This window comes from Acanthaster planci, linkage group LG04 (genome assembly GCF_054643075.1).
Source record: "Acanthaster planci isolate LZ-2023a linkage group LG04, COTS_SCS, whole genome shotgun sequence".
Lineage (NCBI taxonomy): Eukaryota > Metazoa > Echinodermata > Asteroidea > Valvatida > Acanthasteridae > Acanthaster > Acanthaster planci.
In genome coordinates this window covers 15,967,676-15,985,850 of record NC_141780.1, presented here as the reverse complement: position 1 = coordinate 15,985,850, position 18,175 = coordinate 15,967,676, and the positions used below count along the sequence as shown (strand labels likewise).

The 18,175-nt window shown below is 41.7% G+C and overlaps 2 protein-coding genes across 2 annotated transcripts; both read right to left on the bottom strand.

Annotated features, from left to right (window-relative positions):
• Nucleotides 1–41: 41 nt before the first annotated feature.
• Nucleotides 42–5,306, bottom strand: LOC110973969 (retinol dehydrogenase 8-like). The gene is made up of 5 exons (XM_022225242.2): nt 5,078–5,306; nt 3,626–3,794; nt 3,003–3,182; nt 2,466–2,562; nt 42–1,751 (listed from the first exon to the last, which is right to left on the bottom strand). Exons 1-5 carry the CDS (start codon nt 5,165–5,167, stop codon nt 1,424–1,426), a joined length of 864 nt encoding a protein of 287 aa, XP_022080934.2. The 5' UTR covers nt 5,168–5,306; the 3' UTR covers nt 42–1,423.
• Nucleotides 5,307–5,394: 88 nt separating this feature from the next.
• Nucleotides 5,395–18,112, bottom strand: LOC110973970 (retinol dehydrogenase 8-like). The gene is made up of 5 exons (XM_022225243.2): nt 17,898–18,112; nt 16,941–17,109; nt 11,790–11,969; nt 10,948–11,044; nt 5,395–10,414 (listed from the first exon to the last, which is right to left on the bottom strand). Exons 1-5 carry the CDS (start codon nt 17,985–17,987, stop codon nt 10,087–10,089), a joined length of 864 nt encoding a protein of 287 aa, XP_022080935.2. The 5' UTR covers nt 17,988–18,112; the 3' UTR covers nt 5,395–10,086.
• Nucleotides 18,113–18,175: the final 63 nt, after the last annotated feature.

Below are 18,175 nucleotides of genomic sequence, written 5' to 3'. Positions count from 1 at the left end.
CGAAAAAAATTAAAACGAAGGAGACAAATTCAACACGGGTCTATCGATTTCTGAAGTGTACTTCAAATTCACTGAGGGACCATGCAATTAAAACGGTTTAGTCAAAATAATAAAGCTTCAGATTCATATAACTGAATATTCAGCAATGAATGTTACACTATTAGACAGCCCTTGTTATTCTAAAATCTAACATTGTTAGTCTTAACTGGCATCGAAGCTATAAAAACTACTATTCTTTCGAACTATCAAAGACATCACAGTTTAACCTCACTATTGTGGACTTCACAAACTCTGGAAGATATTAAAGAGTATTTGAATGTCAGCTTTTAGGCTAGGAATAAGAAACTCATTAAAAATTAAAATAAACCAAAGTTCCTAAAAGTCACTTTTACGTGATTAAAAAAATTACCCTATTTCAAATAACTATTGATTTTGTGAGATTTTATTTACCAAACCCAAATCAAACTAATCTTGGCTTAATTTTCCAAAGAAAAGTCAGTAGACAAACCTTTGCAACTGCTTTAGTTACTAATCATTTTATCCAGAGCCCTAAAAACCAAGAAAATCTGTTCAAGAAAAACGATCAAATTGTCACATTTTAGTGTCGACTAATTAATCTAAACAAAGAAACCTCTTCTAGTTTTGAATACCAATCTAATCCGTCCTGAAGAGATATTGTTGCGTTATCGCCATGTGACTTTTTGCGTCTTTGAAGGATATTTAAATGTGTAGTTTGTGATTTTCAAACCAACTTATGTAAACTTTTACCTAATCGTTTTTACTGATATTTGACGTGAACTGAATATCCTCAATTACAAATTAAATTTTCTACCAAAATGTTTATGACACAAAGTTACCACACTACCGTTTTGTGAAACTACCCATAAGCAAGTTCGTATATAACAAATTGCAGTCGAGTGAAATGTTACAGGACAGGTGTAATTTTTAGCAAAGGAATACTAGTATCCTGTTCTTAAGTGTGACCTTACTTCAGTTTAATTTATTTAAAGAACCATGGGACTGGAAGTTAACGCACAAGTTTAGTATTCGTCCAATGGAAGCTGGCAATATATGGTGTGTCCACGTGTATGACGAAGTCACTTACAAACCGGATAGATACCGAAATGATTACGTCACGCGCATAGTGCGTAAAAGGCAATACAGCGAGAACCAGCACCTGAACCAGCATACGCATTCAATTCGTGTGCACACTTCTGGCTTCAAAATGACGTCACACTTTGATACACTATAACTGCATGAATGGTAACCTTAGCTGGTTGCTACAGTAACAAACTTGAAAATGAGGAAGAAAAACACGCACTTATATAGTTTCTAGCCCCACTGTTAACTGTAGGTACATTCTTCAGTTGCTTAGCATTGTTTAAACTAGTCTATCGTCCAAACTGTACTTCTCAGGGCCTACTTAATTAATCATATCCATGAAGTTTTTCATATCAAGTTGTGCATCTGTATGAGGGTCAATAAATTTCTTGGCCGCTGCTTTCTTGTAGACCTCGTGGATCTGGTAACGTAGGTGGGGGTTTTCACTCACTATGGCCTCCAGAATCAGATTGGCTACTTCGTCGGCGCTCACCGCTGTGTTCATCATGGGACCCGCCAATTTCTCTATAAAATTCATGTACTCATCTCTCAAAGGGGGGTCATAATCCTTGGTTCGTTCAGCTGGAGAAACGGACCCGAACTTGGTGACCATTGGTGTCTGAACAGGACCCGGTTCCACAAGGCTCATTCTGGCAAAAAAGAACGGTAAAAGTTATCCCGCTGTAAGTGCGCTCTCAAACAACTTGTTCTGACGCACTTTCACTGATGTGAAAGGAGGGGGAATAACCATCCTCGCCATAAGCTTAAAAAAGTTATAAGAAACACAGTGTCTAACAGTGCTGACAAGGTGTGTTAGCCTATACTCTTTATGACGACATTACCGGAAGGTGCTGTAGAAGTTACTAATAATGATACGTGTATCAAACCAGGTACGCACTTCAATTGAGGCTTATCTTCGTTGTGGGTAATGTCTCTTGTGTCGACACCTTCTGTACCCATAATATGTTCAACAGGGGGATCCCGGAATTTTTCTGGGGGGGGGTCAGGCCAGATATTTGTTTCTTTAATGTCTAAATTTTACGGACAAACCATGATGAAACATTATACATGGCACATATTGTTGACATTGTATTGGTGCACTAAATGGTGTAGGCCTAGTTATTTTTAAGTATTTTTTGGTGTTCAAGCGGTGGGATTCGATCAGCACCCCCCCCGTCCACGCCTGCCCATAGGCTGCCAGAATACATCAACCAGATTGTCCTAGAGAATAAGAATGAGGCGTATGCTGACGATTCTGTACTGAACTCAAAACTGCGAGGTTGGGAAGGGGTTAACTTCTAGAGGGGCAGGAGACAAAGAAGAAACTGAGATTCGTAAAAAAAAGGCTTGACTTTTCTCGTTACCTGATGTTGTATGCACGTTTCAGCGTTACGGCAATTGCTTCAGTAAAGCCCTCCACGGCAAACTTGGTGGCAGCATAGATGGTATTGAAAGGCAGGGCTGTTAAACAGAGGACAACAAAATTTGCAAAGCGACGAGAATGAGATTCTGGGAGAAGCAAAGGGACGTTATACAAACGGCCTTTGGGCTTCAACGATGTCGATCTTCGGTTCTTGTGTGACCTGTGCTTATCAAGTCTCCATTGTAGTCGTAATACATAACAGAGTGAAGTGCTGAAGAGAACTGATGGACTGTCCTCAAAAGAGGTGGAAACTTCAGTCACTTGAAAGAGTTCTTTAGACTATTTCTGATTATACGCAGAATCGTCTTTAAAATCGTTTTTTTTTTAATTATTATTGACTAATTTTATTATTATGTAATTTCTGGTAAGGACACCTAAGATTCCTCAACTGAGCACCCTAGGCGTAGAGAAGTGTATAGATGTAACAATGAGAAGCAATAAGATTCAGAAGAGCTGTATGCAATGCAACAGAACTAACCCCACACAGCAACGATACTGCTGACGTTGATGATCCGGCCAGACTTCTGTCTCTTCATCGCTGGTAACACGGCTCTCGTGGTCCTCACCGTACCCCAAAAGTTGGTGTCCATCATGGCCTGACAAGCCTCTAAGGACAGCTGGTCGATGGCATCTACTTCTCCGTAGCCAGCATTGTTCACTGGAGGAGGGGGGGTCCGTTTTGGATTGTATTTGATAATTCAAATCGGAAAATCCTTAAATCATTTATAGAATAGAATAATAGAAACTACACGACCCTGTCAGTGGTGTCATGCGTTCATCCTCCAATGAAATTGGGTTTTGTTGGTACCCTGCACTTCCTCTTGGTTTTATATCGCCTTTTGTCAAAAAGGGGTTGACCAAAAATGTATGCATCTGCACGGATATCCCTCCACCATTTTCTCTTTTCTTTCAATGAAACCCATTATAATACGAGCCTATTAAAGGACGTCTGTGGTATTGTTGACTCTTAAAATCGATGAAATGGCAGACAGTGATTTTGATTGTTGAAAAGTCATCCATAATTTTAGGAAGCATCTTAGTTTTAGCAGGGTAATTTTCCCTAGTCTTTCTTCAATTTCAACACCTCTGTAATTTACTCACCAAGAACATCGATTCTCCCATTTTCTTTTAAAATCTCATCCACGACCGATTTGATGGTGGCCTCCTTAGTCACGTCAAGTTCTCGGATGAAGAGCGACTTGTTCAGGGTGTCTCCGGCTGCTTTCTCCAAGTCAGTTTTAGACTTGAGAGTCCTCATTGTGGCATAAACCTGTGTCAAAAGGGGAATTTAACATAAAGAACGAATTCGGTCATATTTCAATGACTGAAAACAATTTTGCTGTGGAGGCCACGTGCTTTCAAAGATAACATTTTTATAAAGCGGAAAGCTCACATCTTTGAAATATCGTGGTTTTGAACGAAAGCACTTTCCCCGTACTAACGCATTGCAAAATATTTGTATGACCTGAAATAATGTTTTCAATGGCTGTTGTAATTTACACAATGTCGTTTACAATGCGTAATTTTATCTAGGAAGCTAGACATGCATGGGAGACGTATTGCTTTTTACACAATAAGCTCGAAGGAACGTAGTGCTGCCTTTGCGCATGTGCAGTCACGATACCCATACAGGTACATGTATGTGAACGGCTGCACAGTGTTTGTGAAAGCGACGTAGGGAACGGAACAACTGTTAAGTACCGCTGCCAACAGATGTTGAAACGGTGACGTTGATATCGTGAATTTTCATTTACCAGAAACCCCAAATTCAACCACGTGAACTCGAGTTTTCAGTTAGGACTTAACAGAATTTTGAGCATTAGGCCTATAGACTTCGCACGTCGAGGCCTTGCAAACTGTCTCGCCGATTAAAGACGTCACCGTGTCGTGGAACCTCGGATTTCGCTACGTGCTGTTCAAAGTATCGCATCCTTATCAGAAAAAAATCATTATATTAACTGAGAAAAGTAACATTATATTACGTGATTATTCTGCATAATATTTTGTAAAGAGATTACATTCAGTTTATACCAGCTCCTTTTTACTGGCTCAACTCGTACACGAAACGTTTATAGGTTTTCGTGTGCTGCGTGCACACGCCATGCAATGTACTGTACAGAGGTACATGTATACCGTATGGTGTAGGATGCACCAGGTTTCGACAATGACGCGTACCGGTAATCGTTTGCATGCTTGGGGACATTAACATTTTATAACAAAGCGCAGAATTATTAGGAACTTAAAAAGAAAGAAGAGGAAGAAAAAAACAGTCTGAAGATAACCAAGAGTTTTGGGACGGTCGGTGTGACGGAAATTAACATAACGTTTTCCCGCAAATGCGCCATCCCAACGGATCTGGCACAGACTATACAGATCTGGGAAAAGTCGTGTTTGTATTTGCACGCTATGTACTTGTATCTGACATTATCTTGTGGGAAGTCGACATATTACCCCTTCTGTTTTGCAGGGTGACTTGTTCCTTTTTTCCATTTCTTTTTTCAGCTTTTTTCTAATACCTTAATCTGAACCTTGCTGACTAAAGCTCTACATTACCTTATATCGTGCGTCCTTGGCCATCATCACTGCCGTGGCCAGCCCTATCCCTGTCGAACAGCCAGTAATGAGCACAGTCTGAGGTGCCATCTTTACCTCTATAGACTAACACGATCCTAAACCAAAATCCACAAAAGCAAATCCCCAAGCGCTGAGGTAGGGTTGAAAGCTGGCCTTTTATAGGTCTGTCTGAATTATTTGGATGATAAAAAGTCCTAAGTGCAAAATAAGGTGCAAAAGTAAAAAAAAAACAAAAAACAAAACAAAAAAACCAAAACAAAAACAGGGAAATGAAAGAAAGATAAAGGAGTCCAATGTTCAAATAGTCCAGACAATAATCTCTGCTTTTATTCAATACCATATCATGATCAAAAGGTTGATGACAGAAGGCTGGTGTCAGATATGTTGACAGACGGTTAACTAAACAGTCACGCATGCAACCAAGCAACCCGCATGTTCCTAGTTCATTAGCAATACGTCAACGGGTTAATCAATAACCATGACAAAACTGCAACATCACTCAACCACTCGAAAAAAAAGGTCTGCCACCTTTACAGTAACAGGCAACCCCCTCCTACAAAAGTTCCTACAAATACTTATCCACGTATGTCCACGTAACCTTCAGAATCATTCAGCAATAAAAACAAGAACTACTGCACAAGTATAGGCCTGGCTTGTATTCACACTCGGATTGACTGCTCAAAACTAACACCGGCTCGAGCAGGACCGCCCCCCCCAATCGGTTGAAAAGAGCTGAGTTTGTTTCTGCATGCAATTGGGGACCCTGAACAATAGAGGACAATAAGGTCCCCGATTGACAGAGGGTCCCCGATTGACAACTGTGTACAAAACATATGGGTGGTCTTCTAAAAAAGTTAGAGTACAAACAAATAAAGAACAATAGGGGGTCCCCAGTTGCAGGCAAATACACACTTGTGTGGTTTTGCTACTTATGGATGTGGGTTGATGCATAAATTAACCCGATATAATCATTTTTCAAAACAGGATCGGGATACTTGGAATAAAAAATATCATTATAAACTAATAATACAGTCTATGAGATATATCAGACAAATTATTTTGTAGTTATTTAGGAATGCATGAGGGGGTTACTGCCAGACGAGGTGTTTGGTTCTTGCGACGTTATTTAAACGATTCATGCTTTCTCCAATAATGGCAAAGGTTGTGGGGTCCACTAATTTACCACTGCAGCTGCTATCCCAAATATGGGTGCGTTGCTTGCTGCAAACGATACGGTCAAATACAACTCGCTTGAGCTCATCACAGAAATTTTAAAATTTGTGTTCATCTATCAAATCCGTACCAACACATTAAAACACTGCGTAGAACAAGAACATGATAAGACGAACAGCAAAACACACCGACCAAAAAACAAACAAACAAGCCAACCAACCAACAAACCAAGACCCCAACAAACAAACAAAACAAACAAAGAAACACCCAACAAACAAACAACAAAAAACCAACAAACACCAAAACAAACAAACAGACAAAAAATGCACACTGTCCCCAACTATCACTGCTGTTTTGTACTCAGTCTATATGTGGTCATCAGCTTTCGTTTTATTCAATCATCTATTCGTGTATTGCCAAGGGCTTATATACAGCCGCAAGCTGGGCCAATACTAGAGGGCACTATTTTTCACCAAAGGAGGCTCCTTTGGTCGGAACTACGCTGGTTCAAGAACGACCAGGAAATGCATGCACCACGCTCACATCGCTACCACGAAAATGAACACGTACTCCCCACCAACGCACTGTAGGGTTGTTTGGACGAGTCGACGTGTTTCATATGAGAAACAATGTGTCTACCTAGTACTTTGGAAAGTAGCTTCTTTGACTTAATATCCATTTTCCATTTGTTACACTTCTTCTATGTCATTTGATCTTTTTCCGTTTAAATCGTATCACCTTGAACCCGTTGTGTAAAGTTGGGAGACCTTTTGACATGGATCAATAGAACCTTTATAAACCCGTTGCCGCGCAATCTTGGGCTAGGTACACAGGGTGCTCTGTATGATTAATGGCCTGTCTCGACGGCCGTTTGGTGACTTACTGATTCACTACGTAGCTTCGCAAACTCTTTGTGGACAACCATAACAAAACTGCAGCGTCAACCAATCGCGCTAAAAGGTCCCCTACCTTCACAGTAATAGATTGTTGACAATAGATTTCTATGGTGTACTGTTTATGACAAACATTTCTCAATTGACTCCCGCAAGGCGAGGCAACAACACCACGAGACGGCAAGACGCGACGCCATGACGGCAAGACGGCACGACACAATGTGTTAAACAGCATAAAAGTAATGGGTAAAAAAGCGACGCGACGGGAGGACGCGACGGAGCTGTTGTAGCGTGCGTTGTGGCGTCGGGGCGACGGAACGACGCGACGCAATTTTTGGCGGCTATAGAACACCCTACTTCCATCGCACATGAATGAAGTTTTTCAAAAAGAGAGTTTTTACAGTGCACAGTGGTTCAGGTCTATGATGCGATAGCACCGAGCCTAACTCACGGGGGAATAAATCCCAGGGAATGGGGTATCCGCCAGGAGCTGAAGTGCACTTCAATCGGCAAAAGAATGACAGGCGGTTACAAGCCTGTTCTTGCACGCGTTCTGCGTGTACGCAAAGACCGTACATGCCAGAATTAATCATTATTACACGTATTCAGCGCGCGCAACGTCAAACCCGCGAACATTTGCGTGTCTCGTGGCGCGCCCAAGTGATGAGTATAGTACCATTTATCTCTATGGGTGCGTTCGTTGAGCCATCACGTGATCTTCGTGCCTGCCCTGGTGTCAGCCCCCACTACCCTAGTCTTGGCCCAAGACGTCAGTGATCGATAGTTGTTTTATTTCTGTTGAAGAGCGCCCTCGCACAACTAGTTTTTACTTACTTTCACTAACGTCTTGGGAAACTTGCAGGAATGGGGATGAGGCAGGTGTATGCAAATGACTGATCGTATTAAATATTTATATAATTTGAGGCTTCCTTTGCGCGTAACACTGGTGTATTAAAAAAAGCTAATCCAACGCACCCACTATAATGGAGATCAATAGTGAGTACCAGGAAACACGCCCTCTTTTGTTGTTGCTCGGAGCGGATATTGTATGTCTCCGCACATTTGGGGGGGGGGGCTTTGTCATGGTGATGAGAACAGTAGGGCCAATTTGAACAATTTGGGGGACTTTCCATGTCACCACCCAGCTGTACTTCAGCATTGCTTGGCAGGATCAATTTTGAACTGACATAACTGTGACACCAGGGCTTTTTCATTTTCCAAATGACTCAGTGAATATCATTTGGTATTTTGTTGTCATTTTAAGATCCCCTCTTTCATGAAGTAGTATTGGTTGAGTCAAAGGCATGGTAAATACTGGGGAAATAAGTTATCAAAGAAGATACCAACCTCAAACCTAGGTTTTACTCTCTGGTAAGAAATTAACCTCTTCATGAAAACGTTGACGACATGTAAACACCAACTTCAGATTTGATTACAAAAAAACTTCGTTCTATCAGATATTACTCGGGGGTAGAAATTCATCCGGTAGTACAAAATGTGGGTTCTTACATTACCTGGATGATAATACAAGATGAACAAATTATCAGTTTTACCTTCAAATTGTAATCCGCCAGTCCATAATGACCGCCTCGGTAGTGAGTTCTTAGGCGGCCCTCGCTAGGAAGCCCTAGCTTGACCATTGGGTCTGTGTCCCCTGCAACTCACTGTCTTCGGTAAGCGCCAATAACTTGGTTTGAGTGTGGTATATGGGAATTTGGTGAAGTTCATTTCCACACAGACTTTGACAAGTACGTTCATGAATTTTTTTCCACCTTCTAATATTTAATTTTTGAACAAATAACTGCAAAAGGTATTCATCACTACGGAATACAATTCACTATAATGATTTGTAACGGTGCACTGTGTTACAGCTACATGCAATATATTAGCCAACAAATGACGTACCACCGACTGATAATGTGTTACAAGTCGACGGATACCAACCGGTAACGTATTTCCTGTCGACAGATATAGAATGAAACGTACAAAACGTCTGAAACCAACAAAACAGTGCATATTCGTTCTGTTTGAAGTATATTTTAAATGTGTAATTTGTAAATTATGCGTTAAATTATGTAAAAAAAATTCTTAATTGCATTTATGAAGATATTAGGTAAATATTGACTTAACTCAATTCAAAATTAAGCTTTTACCAAACGTTTATGAAAAAAAGCTTCCATACAACCGTTTTGTAAAACTACTTAATAACAGGTTCGTATAGCGCATTGCAATCGTGTGAAATGTCACACCATGCTATTTTTAGTAAGGGAGCAGTGGTATCCGGTTTGTGACTTTGTCATACACGCGCACGAACTGATTTCAAGCTTCCGTGGGATGAGCACTCAATCAAGTTGGACCTTAACTTCCATGTAGCTCCATGTGCAGTGGGCGTGGTTTATACTGAAGTGACGTCACATATACGAATCGGATAGAGTACCAAAGGGATTGCGTCACGCACACAACGTGTAAAAGGGCATAAGCGCGAGAACCAGCGCGTCAACCAGCGCGCGTGCGCACTCCATTCGCTTGCACTACACTTCCTGCTTCATAATGACGTCCAAAAATATTGTACACTATAAACTAAAATGTAAATAATTGTCAAAAACATATTCATCTGCTTGCCCTGACAAAGGTACCCTGTTACCAAAACCTCAGCAATTACATAATTCAAAGCACTGATTATATGTTATTTTTTTTCTATATTCTGATCACGGTACTACGCAGCCCTTTTTCTCTGCAAATAACTGTCACCGATTATGAATGGTAACCTTGAATAGTTCCTATGGTAACAGATTTTGAATGAACGAAAAGCACGCGTATAGTTTACCCCATTGTTAATTGTAGGTATTTCATTATCGCTAAGCAATCTATTGATTGTTAAAACTAATTTTTATCGCCCATACTATCTTTCCCAGGGCGTACTTATTTCAACGCATCCAAGAACTTTTCCACACTAAGTATGGCATCTGTATGAGGGTCTACAAACTTCTTGGCTGCTAACTTCTTGTAGAGGTCTTGGATCTGGTAACGCAGGTGGGGATTTTCACTCACTATGGCCTCCACGATCACCTTGGCTGCTTCGTCGGCGCTCACCATTGACTTCATCATGGGAGCTGCAAATGCCTCCATAAACTTCACATATTCGTCTCTCAAAGGGGGATCGAAATTCTTGGATTGCTCAGCTGGAGATACGGCCCCGAACTTGGTGACCATTGCTGTTTGCGTCGGCCCAGGTTCCACAATGCTCATTCTGGCAAAGTATGGAACGGTAAAAGTTATCCTGTTATAAGTGCACTCCAGGGAGACATTGTTTTGACGCAGTTTCACTATGTCTTAAACCACTGATGTAAAATAGAGAAGAAAGTTGTTAAATATCCTCACCATGAAGATGTTGGCAATGTATTATTTTAATAAGTGTGTTACATTTATAATGAGATTAGTGTCTAACAGTGTTGACAAGACGTGTCAACCCTAATTATTGAACGATATGATGACCAAATCTTTGACGTATTTCAGAGGTTAATAAATAAATTAAGGTACATTAGGCATTTCAAAATGGGGCTTCCTCTTCGTTGTGGGCAATGTCTCTTGCGTCCACACCATCTTGAGGCCGACAGAAAACTGCTACCGCAAAATTGTTCTCGAGAATTAGAATAGGCCTAGTGATAACTCTGTTTTTAACTCAAAACTCCGAAGTTCAATTTGGAAGGAGTTAAATTCCAACGGGCGGGCGGTGGACGGGAAGCCAGGATTTCGAAAAAATAGTTTGCCGTTTCCCATTACCTGATGTTGTATGTACGTTTCAGCACTGGGGCACTCGATTCAGTGAAGCCCTCCAAGGCAAATTTGGCGGCAGTGTAGGTGGCAACGAAAGGCGTGCCTGTGAAATAGAAATGTTGCAGACCTATAAGATTGAAATTCGGACGAAGCATCGGGATGTTACTGTCTCGCGGCAGAAGTACCCCCTAATTAGTTGAACAGAGCCGCTTTCGTCTGGAGTGTCCAATTTGTTGGTAGTAATGCGACCATGACTGGTGCGTGTGCATTTCCTCATGAACCAGCGACGCCCAGTTCCGACCAAAAGAGCCACATTTAATAAGAAAATAATGCCCTCCCTTGAGACCCATCCCAACGGCCTCCAGGCTTCAATGATGCCAGCTTTGGTTAGAGAATGATTTCCGTTCCCTGCATGTTCCCATGCAGCTGAGATATTGACCAAATGTCCCCTACACATACTTGATGAGGTGAGGTGACACCATGCAGATGTTGTTGCAGGAATGTTATGGCATGAATGATGCACATACCGGCGATGTGCCATAAATAAGCTCTTTCTGGACTAACTAAAGCTCTGAAGAGAACCGATGGAATAAAGTTCGTCAGAGAATAAAACAGAAAGCTGACTCCCTCACCCTTGAAGGGGTTCCTTTAGACCCTTCAGGCAGTGTCCAAAACGGGCTTCCTGAGCTATAGCTACGTCTAGCGTGTCTTTCCATCTGAGTGAGCGAAGACCTAGACCAAGTTCTAGATAACAGATTTGAATGTAGCCTTATTGAGTGGTCCTATGGGGACCGATTTGATGTACCGTAGACTCGTCCTTAAAAGCGTGTATGTCAAACAGAACTAACCCCACAAAGCAGTCGCACTGGTGACGTTGATGATCCGGCCAGACTTCTGTCTCTTCATCGCTGGTAACACGGCTCGCATGGTCCTCACTGCGCCCCAGAAGTTGGTGTCCATCATGGCCTGGCAAGTCTCCAAGGGCAGCTGGTCGATGGCATCTGTTTCCGAGTAGCCAGCATTGTTCACTGAAAAATAGCCGTATAATAAATTCATTTTAGTGTAGTGTACGAACTCACAATGCTTGGATTCATCGTTCAGTGCTTTCAAGAACAGAATTCTGTGCTGAGATAAACTTGCAATGAAGTCTTAACTGATGAGACTTTCGCTCAGAAAATCGGCCAACGAGTCAAAATAATTGGTTTGCTCTCATTGTCATGAACAATATCCTAAGAAGTACCTCAGGAACTTCACTAGCTCCAAACGTTCATTGGTGTCTGCCAGACACGTCTGACCCGTATCAAATCAAACGCAAAATCAACCCCCCTATAGTGGCGTAAGTCTGTGTTGGTAAATCAAAGTGAGGGGATAGGTTGACTGTAGTGTGTCAGGGCGTGTGTGGGGGGACTACACGACACTGTCGTTGGTGTCCCTTGGGCATCCTCCAGTAAATTTGTACTCTGCTGGACCCTTCATTTTTCCCCGATACAGCTCCATGTATTATATTTCCATATATTTCCCTGGGCTTACCGTTATGTATCAAACAAACCTCAAGTAATATTTTTTTTCCGATTACATCACAATTTCCGGATTTGCACAATTTTCAGACTTATAATGCTCAATTAAAGACACCATACTTTGCGCAGGGAGTGGCACAGAGAAGTGTGGACAAAAAAAAGAGCATCCGAGAAATGTCCCTTTCGTTTCGGGAATATTTCAGCTGTGCCAGCCACTAAAGATTGACAGGAGTAAAACCTGTTGGGTGCGCTGTTCTACTCAACGTTCTCAAGATAGGAACGATTTATTGAGCTTAATATTTACACTTAGAACGCAACGTTTCGACACATTTTCGTACGTCCTCTTTTTCGACGGGTAAAAGCAGGGCTACGTGCACAGAAGACCTTTCCAGTAATTGTATTGACATCAGATTAGAATATTTTGTCCACATCCTAAACATTCAGAAGTTTAATTCTTATTGGCACAATGAATAGATAACGATAAAACTAAAGACTTTATTCACCAAAAACGTACACAAAAAGACACAAATACGCCCAAGTTTAAAGGAAGTAAAGTGGTGCCCTGTTTGACTCAGGATAGGAACGATGTATTGAGCTGGATATCGAACCCAACGCTTCGACGTGTCACATTTGCGGCCGGCGTTCCCCCTTTTCAAAAGTAAAAGTAGGACGGCATGCACAAAATTTGAGTCCAGTATTGTATGTCACTAACGTTATTAGTTTGCATCAGAGATTTATTGTCTGCATCATAAAATATATATTTTTTATTGGCATTTTAAGAACATAAAAAGTGCATGGCAATAATTCAAATGGGGCCGAAGAAATTGGGTAATAAGCATCGTTCAGGAATTGAATCATCAAGGCAGAGGTCGGCAACGAACAAACCATTTATACCGTTATACTATTACTTGTACTATGTACATGTACAATGTAGGTTACATTGAGTGCTCACATTGACGTTCGTTGTCTGGAGCGTAATAATATCCATTATTAGCGAAATTGTGGCCTGCCCGATACTTGTATTGGGGAATACCAGTTACTCCGGCCTTGGTTCTGAAGAGCAGGGCCCTACGTCCCAATTTTGTTACATAGAAATGTTCGGTCTTTTCATTGGACATTACTTTAGAGTCTTTCCAGGAACATACCCAACTCTCAGTGAAAATCAGGATGGGTTAAAATAGGTAAAGTATGGGGATTTATTGTCGTGGTGCACACTTGGGATAGAGACGGATGCCGCTGGTACGGCGTCGTCACGGACTTGCACGAAAAAGCACAGATAACAAAGCGGGGCCAGGGAACAGATCGTGAATATTCATATTTCTTGTAGACCAATCAAACAGGAAGCTCGCAAATGGTACCACGTCGCCCAACGTGATGCAAGAATAGTATCGCCCATGGAGAAACGCTACAACGTGATGCAAGAATAGTATCGCCCATGGACAAACGCTACAACGTGATGCAAGAATAGTATCGCCCAGGGACAAACGCTACAACGTGATGCAAGAATAGTATCGCCCAGGGACAAACGCTACAACGTGATGCAAGAATAGTATCGCCCAGGAACAAACGCTACAACGTGATTCAAGAATAGTATCGCCCATGGAGAAACGCTACAACGTGTTGCAAGAATAGTATCGCCCATGGACAAACAAAGTATCGCCCATGGAGAAACACTACAACGTGATGCAAGAATAGTATCGCCCAGGGACAAACGCTACAACGTGATGCAAGAATAGTATCGCCCAGGGACAAACGCCACAATGTGATACAAAAATAGTGGGGACAACGTGGACGTATCGTGAATATTCAGCAAATTTCCAGGGACCAATCAAGGGAAAAAAGGAAAACAAGAAAACTGTCGGGGAACCAACGCCCAGACCGTCCCAGAGCGCCGCCACGCCGCTGGTACCCTGCTAAACTCCAGGAAGATCCGCATTGGGACCATCGCACACACGGCCAATGGCAAAAACCGATCGATACGGCCACCCAAGGGCCAATGAACGAACGCAACACACGCACGGTCCGGGGGGGGGGGGGCGAACGGGCCCATCCTGGCAAGATGGCACACGCCCGCACTCAATGGCAAAGAGCGTCCCATGACGACCGACAGGCCGGCCAATGGACGGCCGCGACAGATGGATGGTTCGGGAGCAGCGATCCGGGCAAGATAGTATAGAGAGCGTTCGATTAGCTTATACGTGTAAGTCAAACTTACATGAGAGCGTTCGTTTAGCTTACATGTGTAAGTCAAACTTACATGAGAGCATTCGTTTAGCCATCACGTGATCTTCGTGCCTGCCCTGGTGTCAACCACCACCCCAGCTGGCAAGGGGGTCTCTGGATGCTGCCCAGGTGTGATGACGTCACTGATGGACTGTTCGAGTATGGAAATGATGAAACGTGGCGGGGACTTGACCTTTTTCCCATAATGCCTTGGCGAGTACACGGCAGCGTTCGATCAGCCTCATTTCGAGGCTTCCCTTGTTTGTAACACTGATGTATACAGAGAAGCTAATGGAACGCATATCAATGACCTTTTCCCTTTTCTAGGTCAAAGTGTGCTCAACTGACCCCCCCCCGCACTAACTATTCCTTCAGACGTCCTTTACTGGTTCTTATTTTCATGGGTTTCATTAAAAGAAAAAAATATGCATACATGGTTAAACCCCTGCGTTACATTTGGTCTTTTATTGCTATTAAGTCAGTTGCGCTGTCTTTTTTGACAGTGGTCTTACAATCACCCTTGTAGTAATTCTTAGAATTACTAAGATTATTGTAAAAAATCAATGATGAACAACGGGAAATAAAACGGTACCAGTACAAACCTACCAGAAACCAATATGTGAAGTCCACTGAATTTGTTTTGTGTTATGCTTATCGGTATGAATATCGAATAATAATTCTCAGGTCAGATATCGGCCGGAACTTCTGCAAAATATTCCACAGCACGACGAATAAATTCACCCCTTTGCAACGTGTTAAAATCCCCAACTGACGTCATGTCGCCCCCAAGAATTCTTAATTTTATATAATGCTGTATTTTACATTTAGGTCCCACAATAAAGAACAACAGTAACGCTCCGCCATGACTAAATTTGTAAAACGTATACATGTACAGGTATTAAACCGCCGTAAAACAACCGTTCAAAGAATTTCAAAAATTCTGCCAGAGCCCAAACTATAAACATATACAGGGTAACCGACATAAAACACTCTAGTTCAAAGGAGTAAAAATTTAGCTAGGGACAAGACAGTCTTCTTCCCGTATCGATCAAATCTTGGTAGCCATAGTAAGCTGAACGCAAGACCGTTAGCACATGGGCACCCTCTCTCTCCTGTAGTGTCCAAAGGTTAAGTCGGACCAACGCTCACTCCCAACGTACACAATGTAATCATTCACAAAATAGCCAGCCGACACAGCTCACCCACTATGTACAGCTCTTTGTTTAGGAGTTATCGCTCACAACCCGGCGGCATGTACGGTCCTTTTGTTTAGGGATAATCGCTTCCTACTTCCTTATTACTTTTGGACCTCCCTGTAGGCCCGTCCGTATTTTCCATGACGTCACAGCTTCGACTCATGCAGTATTTTTTATCATAAGCAAGGTCAAATTGTTCCAAAATGTTTTACCCCGTGCCTTATTCCTATTTTATCCCATGCACCAGGGGTCAACCTGTGCCAGACTTTCTGACCTTATGCCTATCCTTTACCAAAAGTCAATCTGTGCCAGAATTTTTCACTCTACACCTCATTCCCATTCATATCATATCATATTATTATTATACTTATGCATATTAATGACCTTTCCCTTTTCAAGGTCAAAGGTCAAAGTGTGCCCAACTGCCCCCCCCCACTACTATGGCTGATTCTTCATACCAAACAAAATGCCGATAGTAATCTGGATTGCTGAAAAAATGTCAGAATTAGGGCACCCCGTTTTAAGGACTGACCCTATTTTTCCATCGACCCTGCTAAAAGGACTTTGCCTGTAAAAAAGTAGGATGTGATTGTCTGGTCAAACAGCGCTGAAAATGTACATGAGCAATCGGATTCGCCAAGCCATCAACGCAGCGACAGTGGAAATCCCGGTACGGCATCAATACCTCACCCAGTGTGCCACAAGTACCGAGCATCATAATTATGAACAACAAAATACAGTATGCATGAGCCATGTACATTACACACTGCTGACAATAACACCACACGATGTCTTGACACTGTTATCTCTCTCCGTACTCAGCTATAAACAGGCACACTCATGTACGCAGTATAAAAACAAGAATACATGGTGCACTTTGCCTGGTTTATTCAGTCATCTTTATGACAGCAGCAAATTTTTTGACCCTCCTTCAATTAAAACAAAACATAAGAACCATAGAATATAAAATTGTGAGTGCTTTATATGGAAGCATTAGCATGGTCATTTTATCCTCTAATCACTAAGAATTTCTTGATATTCTACAACTCTATAATTTACTCACCAAGAACATCGATTCTCCCGTTTTCTTTTAGAATTTCACCCACGACTGATTTGATGGTGGACTCCTTGGTAACGTCAAGTTCTCGGATGAAGAGCGACTTGTTCAGGGTGCGTCCGGCTGCTTTCTCCAAGTCAGTTTTGGACTTGAGATTCCTCATTGTGGCATAAACCTGTCTCAAAAAGGGAAACGTTACTTAAATGAAGAGAGAATTCGTTCATATCGTCCACGATTGCGAGCATCTTTGTTGTCAAGGGATTCCGTGTCAATCCTGCAGAACATTTTATGAAACGGGGAAGCTCGCATCGCTGATAGCAGCTTTCAACCGAAAGATTTCTCCTATAATTATCTTCCATAACGCATTGTATTTGTGTTAATAATTAAGAATCTGGTAGTGGCGTTTGTAATTTATAAAAATCAGTATTGTGTCTCTTTTTCGAAATTTTACCTAGGCTTCGTTGATTGGAATTTCGTTAACAATACATTTTTTCAGGAAACTAGACATGCATTCAATCAAACAACGACCTGGATTCATTCGGCATGGAAAGAAGTGTCGTTTAAATAGAAGATTCATTAATTATTTATATAAAATCAACACGTACTTTGATATACATGTACATGCATTCGGTATATATAGGGTACGCTTCGTTATAGTCCAAACTTTTCTTTCGGTTCAATTGCAAAATTCGATTTCATATTTGCAGATATAAAATAAATTTCTTTGCACTGTAATGTTATAACATTCTAATTGGTTCTAATTGTGGTATGTCCGCCTCCTGTAGACAGCTGGTTACCGTAATCTGTGCAAGCCCATTCGGTATATGTTTGTTTCATCATAATTAACACATATCCCTTGCTGTTTCTGCATGGTGTCGTATTCTTTTTTTTTTATCTCTTTCTTCAACGTTTTTCCAATACCTTACTTTTCAACACCTTGCTGAACAGAAAAATATGCATTACCTTGAATCGCGCATCCTTGGCCATCATCACTGCCGCTGCCAGCCCCATCCCTGTCGAACAGCCAGTAATGAGCACAGTCTGAGGTGCCATTTTTACGTCTGTAGACTAACACAATCCTAAACCAAACTCTACTAGAGCAAATCCCCAAGTGCTGAGGTAGGGTTAAAAGCTGACCTTTTATAGGTCTGTCTTGATGATGAAAAGTGCAAAGTAAGGTGTAAATTTAAAAAATCAGAGGAAAGACTGTTAAAAGGAGTCCACTGTTCAAATAGTCCAGA

Bases quoted from the DNA above. Each gene is read 5' to 3' on its own strand.
- LOC110973969 (XM_022225242.2), bottom strand. From the start codon at position 5,167: ATGGCACCTCAGACTGTGCTCATTACTGGCTGTTCGACAGGGATAGGG. The intron at 3,795-5,077 runs GTAATGTAGAGC...CTTTTGACACAG, and splicing joins CCAAGGACGCACGATATAAG to GTTTATGCCACAATGAGGAC. The intron at 2,563-3,002 runs GTTAGTTCTGTT...TCTGTTTAACAG, and splicing joins CAGTATCGTTGCTGTGTGGG to CCCTGCCTTTCAATACCATC.
- LOC110973970 (XM_022225243.2), bottom strand. From the start codon at position 17,987: ATGGCACCTCAGACTGTGCTCATTACTGGCTGTTCGACAGGGATGGGG. The intron at 17,110-17,897 runs GTAATGCATATT...TTTTTGAGACAG, and splicing joins CCAAGGATGCGCGATTCAAG to GTTTATGCCACAATGAGGAA. The intron at 11,045-11,789 runs GTTAGTTCTGTT...TCTATTTCACAG, and splicing joins CAGTGCGACTGCTTTGTGGG to GCACGCCTTTCGTTGCCACC.